General features: G+C 50.3%; 1 protein-coding gene across 5 annotated transcripts in view; it reads right to left on the reverse strand.

Moving 5' to 3' along the window:
• The window catches only part of LOC109770828 (chromatin remodeling protein EBS), a 35830-nt gene extending 24055 nt beyond the window's left edge, over nucleotides 1–11775 (reverse strand). The window contains exons 1-5 of one of the 5 annotated variants that reach the window (XR_012202473.1): nucleotides 5990–11634; nucleotides 5478–5902; nucleotides 4915–5395; nucleotides 4547–4661; nucleotides 3498–4444 (exon numbers count right to left, since the gene is read on the reverse strand). Coding sequence is in view for 4 of the 5 variants with exons in the window: in XM_020329538.4 (XP_020185127.1) it covers nucleotides 11564–11636 (73 nt within the window). In the remaining variant the exon portion in view is untranslated. Of the gene's footprint in view, nucleotides 1–3497; nucleotides 4445–4546; nucleotides 4662–4914; nucleotides 5396–5477; nucleotides 5911–5989 lie in introns of those variants that run through there. The other 4 variants (XM_073508479.1, XM_073508480.1, XM_073508478.1 and 1 more) reach the window with 4 other exon arrangements.
• Nucleotides 11776–12042: the final 267 nt, after the last annotated feature.

The following is a 12042-nucleotide window of genomic DNA, read 5'->3' on the forward strand; positions in this document are numbered from 1 at the left end:
TGGAGAGTGCCCATTTCGAGCTTCAAGATGACACGTACTTGGTGAACGTCCACTTCTACACGGCGAAGCCATCTCTTTTCCATGGTGATTTGGTTTTCGATCCGAGGTCGGATCTTTCCCAAGGGAGGGGAGATGATGCGGAGCATCCTATGGACAACACCATGTCAAGAGTCCATTCGGCGAGTGACACGTGCGACATCTACTTCACATACGCAAAGGTGAATTATCTCCTTTACACGTGCTCACTTGACCCCTTCGAGGATGGTATACTACTTGACACTCCACTCGTGTGCATGCATAGGTATTGTCGGAACACTACGGACGACGAGGAGGAGTGCAAGCGCCAAGGTACAACTACACCATCCGCGAGGGAGGCCTGGAAGCGACGACGGAAGAAGACGGAGCTGCTGAAGCTACAGCGGCCGGACATCCGGGCCAAAGGCCGGACATCCGGCGCCTGTGCAACTGCCAAGGAGCTGCACCGACAGACGGCCAACAGCATCAGCGGCCGGACATCCGGCGCCTCGCCAAAGCCCGGACATCCGGCCCTTCTCCCGGAAATCCGGCATCAACGACAGAAGACATCCAGAAGTTTTGCCCTCCAGCCCGGACATCCGGCCCCTCCTGAAGCCCCGGACATCCGGCCACCCCTGTCTGCGCACAGTAAGGGCCGAGGCCCGTGTACCCCTTCGACCCCCTAGACTATATATACTCATTCTCCTCCATCTTTCTAGGGTTAGCATTGGTTTAGCTCATATGTGAGATAGAGCATTGCTCATCCATACGGATCTCCTCCTCAAGAGAGACTGCGGCCCCTCTTCGGAGACGATCCACGTTGGATTCAAGACCCCCTCTTGGGTGGCCCCCCTCAAGACCTCCTTTCGGAGAAGAACCGGTTACCTATGTATCGTCCCTTGTTGGATTTGGATCGTGTATCTCTTTGTGTTTCGAGGATCTAGCACATGTGTGATTGTTCTTGTTGGTTTGAGTGATTCTCTCGTGTCTTCCCCTCTTGTTTCCCCTCGTGTTCTTCGTGTTCTTAGTTGGGATCCGCTCCTTCGTGAAAGATCGGCTATATAGGGTTCCACCCTACATCACTATGGCAGCCCTCACTTCGCTGATGACTCGCTTTTGTGCGGGAGAGGATAGTTGGCTCGCCCGCAGTACTCACAACGGCGAGGCAGGCACCTCGAAAACACGCGACGCAAATGGAAAGCACAAGCGCAATAAAAATAAACGTGTATAAAAATGGCAGAAGCGATACAGAAGACGCTGCAGTCAACGCGGGGTTCACCGGACCTAAATCCGGACAGAAAAGGAAGCCCTTTAAAGGGAACAAAGACGGACCTAGCCAGCTCGACAAGATCCTGGACCGGCCGTGCCAAATCCACGTCACCCAGGACAAACCAGCAACCCACACCAACAGGAATTGCTGGGTCTTTAAGCAAGTCGGCAAGGTAGCGACGGAGGGTCAAAGTCAAACCCAAAATCGCAGCGAAGACGAGGATGAACCTCGGCGTCCCAATAATGGAGGCCAAAAGAAGTTTCCCGATGAGGTAACAGAGGTCAATATGATCTATGTTACTCATATCCCCAAAAGGGAGAGGAAGCGTGTACTTCGGGAAGTCTACGCGTCGGAGCCATTCGCCCCGAAGTTTAACCCATGGTCGGCTTACTCAATCACATTCGACAAGCATGATCATCCGACCAGCATCAGGCATGGTGGAAAGGCGACACTCGTCCTGGACCCAATCGTCAATGGTTATCATCTGACACGCATCCTGATGGATGGGGGAAGCAGCCTCAACCTCATTTACGAGGATACGGTTAGGAAGATGGGCATCGACTCATCCCGGATAAAGCCAAGCACCACCACCTTCAAAGGTGTCATTCCAGGCGTTGAAGCCTGCTGTACCAGAACGGTCACTCTAGAGGTAGTCTTCGGCTGCCCGAGAACTTCAGAAGCGAGGAGTTAATCTTCGACATCATCCCCTTCCGAAGCAGATACCACGCGCTCTTAGGGCGCACAGCTTTCGCACGCTTCAATGCAGTCCCACATTATGCTTATCTCAAGCTTAAAATGCCAGGACCCAACGGCGTTATCACAATCAAAATGGTAACACTGAACGCTCACTCCGGACGAAGGAGCAGACCGCGGCGTTCGCAGCCGAGGTACAAGCGTCCGAGGAGGCGGCCTGCAGCGATAAACGCACCACCAGCTCCTCGAAGCGCACGCGGGCTTGCGCAAATCGACCTCGGCCACGTACCCCCGCACCCTAAATAGGGATACAGGCTCCTTGTGTGCCCTCTTTGGATGGGACACTACGTTCCCAGGGTGCATAATTTCGCACTCAAGATTCCCTGGACCGCCAAGAAGCCAAAATTCATTGAAGCGCCGGAACAGCTCGACCGAGGACCGATGTGGCTTCGAGCCCTCACACCGGCAGGTATCTGTCAAAGAGCCGGCCAACATGGCCTCGTCAATGTGGACTAGACCACACAACAGACTCCTGCACAACCTCCTTAAGGGGGCTCGGCCAATAAACGCCTAAAACGTATAAAGGGCCGATATTGCACCGGTCCTACTCCATCCCCGCCGTTCATGACGGCCAGCTGGAGCGCAGACGTGCGGCAGGACGCGGCCGGGCTCCTAAAACCCGATGTCAATATCCACCCTGTTTTTTCTTCCTTCCTCACACACTCTTACGTTTTTTTCTTTTTAGTTTCTCTCGTAGTAGTCGGCATGTAACAGCTTGAGGTTATAAAATAAAAAAAAATGCCCTATAAAATAAAGAAATCATGCCCTCTAAAGGTATTGCCTACATTCCTGTTCAAGTACTGCCGTTGCACTACAAGAATGTCTTTCAAGATACAACCGTTAAGGGGCCTCGTTCCCCTGCCTTACAAGTCTGAAGTATTCAGCGTCTCGGATTTAGATTGTATATGCATCAGTTTTGAACCTAGATTTTGGTCAATAGTTGGGTTACCCGGCTCCTACGTGTACCCCTTACGTTCCCGATGAATTCGGCTAAGGGTGTAACGAGAGAACCACTGCGATTGCGCCGCCAGGTTAATTGGCAGAGCGCCTCAGTGGAGAAAGCTGAAAACTGACTATCTAGATAGGCGCAAACTAGTCGGCCATCCGCAGACCGGGTTAAGCGAAGTGACGATAGAGATCACCCGTGTTAAACGAAGGGCTTAGTGCGTCATGGCCTAGACCTCGGCTTTACAAGCCGGCCACTTCCAATACAGGGGGCTCGTAATCAGCCCTCACAGTCAAATTCCTAGGAGTAAGTGAAAGTTATCAAGCCACTATAGTCTGATTGCCTGGTTCCTATGAGCAGAGACCGCCTCCAAGTACCGAGACGTCGATCAAGGGTCAAAACTGCATCTCGGAACACCCTTTGTATATTCTACTGGCAGAAGCCGACGACTGGCCACTTTCAATTTAGAACGGTCGCACAGGAGGTAAAGTAACTTTTTTTAAAGTACATATGTACGAAAGAATTTAAAACCATACTCATTCCATCAACCGTTAAGTTTTGTACATTTCATAACTTCGGCAACCCAAAGTGCTACCTAGTAATACAAAGTGTCCTTTGGACACATGGCCTCGGTAATCCGAGCTCCCTCCACCTCAGTATAAAATTGCTCCGCGGTGCGAAGCTTGTCTGCAGGAGGACCCGTGGCGACCGTCACCGCATTGACCTTCCAGAAGTGCATCTTCACGCATGCATATGCCCTCCGCGCTCCTTCAAAGCACGCGGACCTCCTCCAGCTATTGGCGCGCGAGACAGCCCCTCGCAAGCGCATCAAGAGACCGAAGAGGCTGGTTGGAAAGGCTTCGGTAGGCCATAGCGCGACGCAAAGGTTTTGAAGCACCGGTCTCGCCATGCGGAGTAGCTCCGCCGGTTGCTTCATTCGATGATTTAGCAGCTGTGATGACGGATACCCCGGGAACTGCCCCAGAAAGCCTTCTCCACCTCATGACCCGCCAACTAGTCGAAATGTGCAACGGCATCCGCCACGCTCTGCGGGAGATCCGCGAAGATTTCTACGGAATGCCATAGCTGGGTGAGCATGACACACCCTTTGCTGCCAAATAGACACTTTAATAAGTATTGCTTATCGAGGCGATTTGCTCCAACTGCTGAAGCACCTTGTGGTCAGCCCCAAGTCGTGGTCTTGAGCTCGGAATGGGCAAGTTGGAGCTCTTCAAGCTCCTCCTTCATTCGCTGCCCCTCCGCCTGAAGCTTGTCACGTGCCTCGAACACGTCCTTCAGGGTCTCCTCGACCTCCTAGACCCGCGCCCGGTCCTTATCCACGGCTACCTTCTCGGCGGCTCGGGCCTCCTCCGCCTTCGCGGCCGCAGCCTTATGCTGCTTCACCTCTTGCCGAGCTTTTTTGAGCTCGGCCTTGAGCGCCTCAAGCTCGGCTAACACTGCTGTTATTAAAACAGCTCGGCCTTAGTTTTCCGCCAGCACAAATCTATCAGAACTTTTTCTTGCAAAATATCACGTATAGAACACAAGTCCAAATTGCTTACCTTGAGACTGCTCGAACCTCTTGTTCACCAGGTTGAGGTCCTCCTGGGACCTCTCGAGCTTCCGGTTCATCTCCGCAATCTCCTCGGAGACGGAGTCTGGAACCGAGGTTGAAACCTGCCAGCAGTAATCCTTATTACAAAGCACGCAATTAAAATGTTGACATTCCAGGACGACGGCCTCAGGCAGCGTCCTGGGGGCTGCATGACAAGCTCCTTCCAAGTTATGTGACCCCAATGCCGGTTTCTTGAAACCAGCTTTGGGCTTGGGGGCTACTCACTCACTAAACCGTTTAAAAGGCCATAATTACATGTCTTCGGACAGGTGCATAAATCTCTAAACCCAACCAAATAAAAGGGTGGAAGCATACCTCGAAGCTCGTGACGAGGTTCTTGAAAACCTCGTGCAAGCCAGCCCCCGCGGACCGGGAACCCTGCAGTGCCGCGCCTATCAAGGCACGATGCTCTTAAGGTGTCTTCAGTCCACACCGTGCTTGCCCGTCCTCGGATAGCAGGGGTGGCGGGATAACCTCGGACCCGGGCACCGACGTGCCGGCCCGAGTGGTCTCCACCTGCGATGGCAAAGCTGAAGCGGATATCGGCTGGGCCGATGACTGGCCCAGCCCCTCTACGGCGACCTCGGGGAGCTTCTCCCCCAGGTCTTTGTTGGGCCGAGGCGTCGACCTCGGCCATGAAGGCCACCTCTTCGGCCGCCGTCGTGTTGGCTTGGGGGCCAGAGTGGATGTCACCTCCCCTAGCCCGTCATGAGCTAGGGGAGGAGCGGCGGGCTCTGGAGTCCCGCTGGCAGACGGCAGCCCACTTGAGGAACCACTGGGAAGCACCCTTGGCGGACTGCGTAAAACAGACGCTTTATGAGTTTACCATTGCTGAAAGGACTTATCAAAATTACGGAGTGTGAAAGACAATGGCTTACCCTCGGGCTGCCGGTTTCTCCCTCCCCATAGGAAGGGGGTCTTCCCCTGATTCATCAGAGAGCTCGGTTCTCTCCGACGACTTGCCAGCAGCCCTAGCCGAGGTCCGCCTCAGCCTCTTCGAGCCCTTGGGCTGTTTGCTGGCTTCGACGTCCTACGACGCCGCCCTCTTCCCTTTCGGGGGAGGGTTCTCTTCTTCATCATCCTCCTATGTGTCGCCGTCATGGGCGAAGGAGGCATGGGTCTCCTCAGACCGGGTGACAGAGGTCTCCCGGGCTCGAGCGCTCGCCTTGCCTATCAGGGACTTCGTCCCTTTGGGGGCCACCACATGCGGCTCCTCAACTAGGAGCGTCGTGAGCCGAGGGGTTCTTTGCTCCTCTGGTAGTGGGGCCATGCACTGCACTTTCTGCACCCAAGCCAACCACTTCTGCAAACATCAAGCATAAGTGATTCGTTAGAATCTTCCCCTCATCACGGAGGACAAAAATTTAGATTTGTGTGTTAGAACACTCACCGGGGGGCTTCGTAGCAATCCTCGAAGCCGAGGTCCTTCCCCTCCTCAGGGATCTTGTCCTTGGCCAGCTTTAGGAGCCGCGTCCACATGACTGCCAAGGTGGAGCGGAAGAAAAGCGGTGAGGGGGCCCATGTCCTCGGGCTTTTACACCCACATCAGGGTAGCCCGAAGCTGGAGCGGGAGCATACGGCGGTTGAGCATGACGTTGATGACGTCGGCGAGCTGAAGGGTCTTTGTAGTGGACCACCACTTGATCCTCTTGATCATGGCTTCCACCTCGGCTGGGTTCCCACAGGCAACGCCCTTCTCCTTCCAGGACCTGATCTTCTTCGGAGGCCCGGCCGAAAAGGCAGGAACCTCGGCCTGACCAGGGGCGAGCGGTTCGATGATGTAGAACCACTCTCGCTGCCACTCCTTCACCGTTTTGATGAAGGTGCCCTTGAACCATTCGGCCCCCTGGTTCTTGCTGATCATGGCCCCTCCGCACTCCGTGTGGTCGGAGCCGCTGAACTTCGGCTTGATCCCGAAGATCTTCAGCCATAGGCCAAAGTGCGACTCGCAGCAGAGGAAGGCCTCGCAGACCGTGATGAAGGAGGCGACATGGAGAATGAAGTTTGAGGCCATGTGGTGGAAGTCGAGCCCGTAGTAGAACATTACCCCACGCACAAAAGGGTGCAGCAAGAACCCCAGGCCTCGAACGAGGTGGGGGACGAAGACCACCCGCTTCCCTGCACCGGGGGCGGGCGCCTGCTGGCCAGCGGCTGGAGCACGGGCAGCGATGTTGGCAGATAAGTACCCCGCGCTGCGTAGCTCTAGAATGGTGCCATCCGTCACGATGGAACCACCCCAATGCCCCCTGAGGGTGTCGGCCATGGCTGGTGGGGAAGGTTGGACTAGCTAAAGAAGGGTGTGGGATCGAATCTGGGCACTGGAGCTAGATGAAGCAGTAGGTGGGGAGAATAGGAGCGTGGTGGTTGCGTTGTCCTCTCTTTTGCTCTTATAAGCCGGTGAAAGGCCAAGAGTCCCCCTTACTGCGCCGATAAAAACTCCACTCCCACCAAAGATGCCGTTAAGCATATGGGGGAAACAAAATCTTAATAATATCCCTGAGAAAACGGGCACGATCTCCACCTCAATGGGACGTGCCAGTAAAAAGGTTGCCTCGGGCCGCGATTTGAGGGAAGCAGTAACTGCTCGACCTGTCATGGGGTGAGCCATTTCGATAAAGTTGTCAGACTAAGTGGAACTGTTCGCACCAAGATGGTTGGCCTTCGAGGCTAAGTTATCCGATCTCTTCGGGCAGGGTACAAGCTCGGGTGAGCCTCTGTTGGCATCGCTCCTTTAAAAGGAGTGGTCTGAGAATTATAAGAAGGAACTCGTCTGTCGAGCCAAGGACTCCGGATCCGGGGTTGTTATCGTCAGGAAGGTCATCCTCGGCATAGAAGACCAGTTCGGGGGATACTGGCGGTGTCCTGGATTGGGGATGCTAACCTAGTCGGCCCATGATCCTTGGGTTGGGCCGATGGGCCCTCATTCGTGATCAAGACAGACTCCGGAGGCCGTACGCAGGAGGCGTGATCAAGACTACCTCCACCGAAGACTTGACGTATACTCCAAGAGCTCTCCTGCCGCCTTGCTCCTAGATACCGACCTTGTAAACCTAGATACCCTCCCTGGCGTGTATACAATTCATAGGGGTTTAGCCCGTAGAGGGGACATCAACGCAATATCATTCACCTAGCTCTAGAGTTAGACCACATATTACGAGCTCGAGGTAGATCAACTCTGTACTTGATACCTCTCCACTAATATAAACAAGAGCAGGACGTAGGGTTTTACCTCCATCAAGAGGGCCCGAACCTGGGTAAAACATCGTCTATCTGTTCTTGTTACCATCTGTCCGAGATCCACATCTCGGGACCCCCTACCCCGAGGTCTACTGGTTTTGACACCGACAAATACCATCATTAAGTTGGTGGTAGTCCACACAAAACCGCCATGTGCCATCCAGTTTCTTAACAACAATCGCCGGGGAAGAAAATTCAAGGTTACTTCCTCAGATGATACCTTGTTGGAGCATATCCTCGCATTGGCGTTCGGTCTCATCCTTCTAGAACTCAGGGTAACGGTATAGGTGAACTGCAATAGGGGATGTTCCTGGCAGGAGCCGAATGCGATGGTCGCACATGCGCGCCGATGGTATGCTACACGGCTTATCAAATAGTGCCTTGAACCCTTGCAAAAGTACGACCATGTGGTCATCGATGGCACAGCACTAATAATGGAGAAGAAAATTAAGAAGTTGGAGAATCAGCTAAACCCGCTAGCACCAACACCGTTGCTTGTCCCAGCAGCTGTAGTAGAGGAAGAAGAGCCCATGAAAAAGGTGCTCTACCACACTAATGGAGAGAAGGCCAGTACGAGTTGAGCTCATACAGTTCAATGGACGATAAATGTTTACCATGGTCATTTAACAGTCAAAATCTATTTTCCTCACCACAAATCAGATCACTAAATATCTAATATGAAGAATTTATCAAGCCCACTATGGATTGTAGTAAATTCTCCACCTTCACTACTGATGTCATAGTCGACTGTTGGCAGTTTCATGCTATATATAGGCAAAACGTATTATTTGTCTAATTACTCAATGTATGGATAAGTATATAATTAAATGGCAGTTAAGGACTTTAGTTATGTACAAGGCCATGTAAAGTGCATTTATGATATATTAAGAGTAGGGTGTCTGGTAATTGTTATTCGGAATATTGCATAGTTGTAAGTTGCATGCCATAACACAAATGCACAATAAAAGGGAATTTAATTGACACATAATCTAGAGCGGTAATCCTATATACCTAAGAGATTCATCCCCCTAACCTATTTATCTTAACATGCAAGCTATCCACCTCACCAAACAAGCCCCACACATGTATTACTTCATTTTCCTAGACATGCACCCATCCCACGTCAACGATCTAGCCAGGTAAGCAAAACTGAACATGTACATGCATGTCATTCGTCCAGTTTGGACCGTCCCTTTCTCTTTCCAACCATACATTAGCGACCGAGCCCTCTCTCTGATACAGAAAAAAAATGTAACCGAGCCCTTTCTCTCAGAACAAAAGAAGAAACTTCTCCCCACCGCGTGAGGGCCCTCCTGTGACTCCGACCACCGTCAGCTCGCGTCCCACAGCTCTATGGTCGGATCGCCTCCAATCTTTCTCCACGGAAACTCTCCATATTCTTGACGCTAATTACTCTCCCACAATTGATTCCCATCTCCCTCTTCACCTTCTCCACTGAATGCCATTCTTCTACCTCCCATTACCTCTTTGCAGCAAAGAAGCAGATGAGTTTCATTCTCCCTCCTCATGGAGGAGTATCCCGATTCATTATGGGTGGCTCATCGGTTCTACCTTGTTGTGTATACTACAGGTCCCCGGTCGGTCTCCGTCTCAGGAGTTCAAGAAAGCGACTAGGAGGAGTAGGCCGTGAGGATTCCACTATTGGTCACCCGAGCTCTCCGCAGATCGAGGAGGGAGATTAACAGGTGGATTTGTTTAGGCGCAACTTGGATGTAGATCTTCCTTGGGGAACAAAAGGAAGACGAGGACAACAATCCAAAGAGGGTCAATGGTGAGGCACCAATTGACCATATACCAGGAAAGCCAGTGAGATTGATGGGATGAATCTGAAGTCTCTGTTGTTCAAACGCATCGCCTGTTGGCGCCGCACGTCGTAGCCACATCTGCAGTCATTGCCGTTGGTTGCGACCCGTTCCAATCCCCTTTCCATACCGGTTTCTTCCAGATCCCTCCTACCCGACTTCCTCTACTCTGATGCTTCTTTATTGTATCCTGCACTTGACTGTAAATTAGTTTTCTTGCGCCTTCCTTGAGTTTTTTCAGAGACGAATTGAAGTTGGAATTATGAGTCACACGTGTGTGTTATCATATAAGTATTTCCCAAACTCAATATATCAGAAGGTTATCAGCACTATAGTCCTCTATCCTTTGCAATAATATATGCATCGGACCAAATTCATCATTCATTTCAGTTCCTTAATCCTTGATCACTGTAACTTTATTGAGTCTCAAAGTCACTTTGTTCATTTATGTAATTTGTGCTTGATCTTAAACCATTGTCAATTGGAGATTTGGATTGAGTGATCAATACTGCCACGGTTCATGACCATACAGTTACTAATTTTTTTGAGAAGAGAAGCTTTGATCTATACTTCTACTGTTGCTTTTCCTGTCTGTGCAGATTCTGTTCTCGGTGTGTATTCTTTTCTAATGTCCATCAACGAGTTGTCTGATTAAAATCGAAGCAGGTTAGCCATCTTGCTTAGTATGTACTATTGTCATCTAGGAGTTTTTAGTCTGATGCATATATTCAAGAAGCTTGCAATTGCAAAAGTTTTTTCACAGCGCTAATACACACACTACCAATTTTACTATGACCACATTCTTATTCTTCCAATTTATGGTTATGTTAGTCTTACATTTGTGTACTAAGTTCATCTCTCTTTGTTTTCAGCGCATATAACATATACAGGTGATGCTAAAACTGGTAAACAAAGATCGTGCTTACAAACTTGCCAACACATGGTGTATTTTTGGGTATGTGCAGGTTGTCTTTCAGGCTAGTAAAAGTATTTTTATTGTTTCGGTCGTTTGTTGTAAATTGATTTGTATATATGGTAATATGGAATTTGGTTATCCCATTTAGTTTATTAAATTCTCGCCATCATGTTTTGTTGTACATTTGTTGGTAGTACAATCAACTCTAGATAATTGCAAGAGAAGTAAACTATATTCCTTTTGGATTGCAACTATATATATCTTCTTTCTACAATATACCAAGTTTACTTACATTGGTTAATATGTATGTCTAAAGTAGAATGGAATTTCCACATTTCCTATGTGTCCTCTAAGAATGCACCGCATGAATTATGGGTATTGCATACTAATATCCCGCAGCAACGTGCGGGGAATCATCTAGTTCATAAAGGTCATAACAGAACAACAAAGCTTCCTATGTGTAACCTATTCTACCCAACTTAATTCGAGCGGACTGCATGTGCACGAGCACATAAGACACACTATCCAACTTAAAATTTTGAAGATACAAAATTTGGCCACAGACATAGAAAACTTTGAGTTTTAATGCGGAGCACTGTCATCGCTAGTAACCAATTGATCTATCATTTTGTAAAATTCAAAAAACACAGCAAAAATGATGTGTTAAAATGTCCTTTCAAGTTTCAATGTGCTAATTTCTAATTGAGCTGGCTAGCAATCCAGCTTATCCCCGAAGTGAACAGCAAAAAACATTTCTTTGTTCACCATGGTTCAAACAACACGTCAACTAAAATGTCCCAAGCAGTTCTCCGTTTCGCGACATTAATCCCCCCCCCCCCCCCCCCCCCCCGAGGAACAACAACAGATATAAGGCACCGAGATCAGCCAACCAATACCACAAATTATTGCCGCAAAAACAAAATCCCACAAAAATAATCCGGAAAACTCAGGATCAGAGGGAGGAGATGAGCTGGGGGGAGAGCCTCACGCTTGATGACTTTGTCGGACCCCTTGATGGTGTAGGACTCGAGGATCTTCTTGGGCGGACGCGTCTTAGCCATGGGCTCGGCGGGACGGCGACGGCGAGAGGCGTGAGGAGCGGGGAGCGGGGAGCTAGGGTTCGGAGAAGAATGGGGAAATTTTCTGTTGTCTACTACTCCAAACAGAGCCTCGGCCTTTTGGGTTCGAAAACGCCGAGGCGCCCTTTTTTACCGCCTCTGTGCGCTACCGTTTGATTCTTGCAGTGAAAATTCGCTTGGTAAATCATTCGCGGTAAATTATTGCCGCCGCCAAGTGAGCGGATGGGGACGTACGGGCCGTCGCTGTGGATGGTCGGGAATGAAGCTGGCAGATTATAAGCGCAGTGACCGAACTAGCCTGACAAAAAAAGATGTTTAGAAAAAACTCTCTATTTTTCATAAATAGTTTGGATTGCTTATCACATATGTCATGTGGTAAAAAAATAGC

This window comes from Aegilops tauschii, chromosome 2 (genome assembly GCF_002575655.3).
Source record: "Aegilops tauschii subsp. strangulata cultivar AL8/78 chromosome 2, Aet v6.0, whole genome shotgun sequence".
Classification (NCBI taxonomy): domain Eukaryota; kingdom Viridiplantae; phylum Streptophyta; class Magnoliopsida; order Poales; family Poaceae; genus Aegilops; species Aegilops tauschii.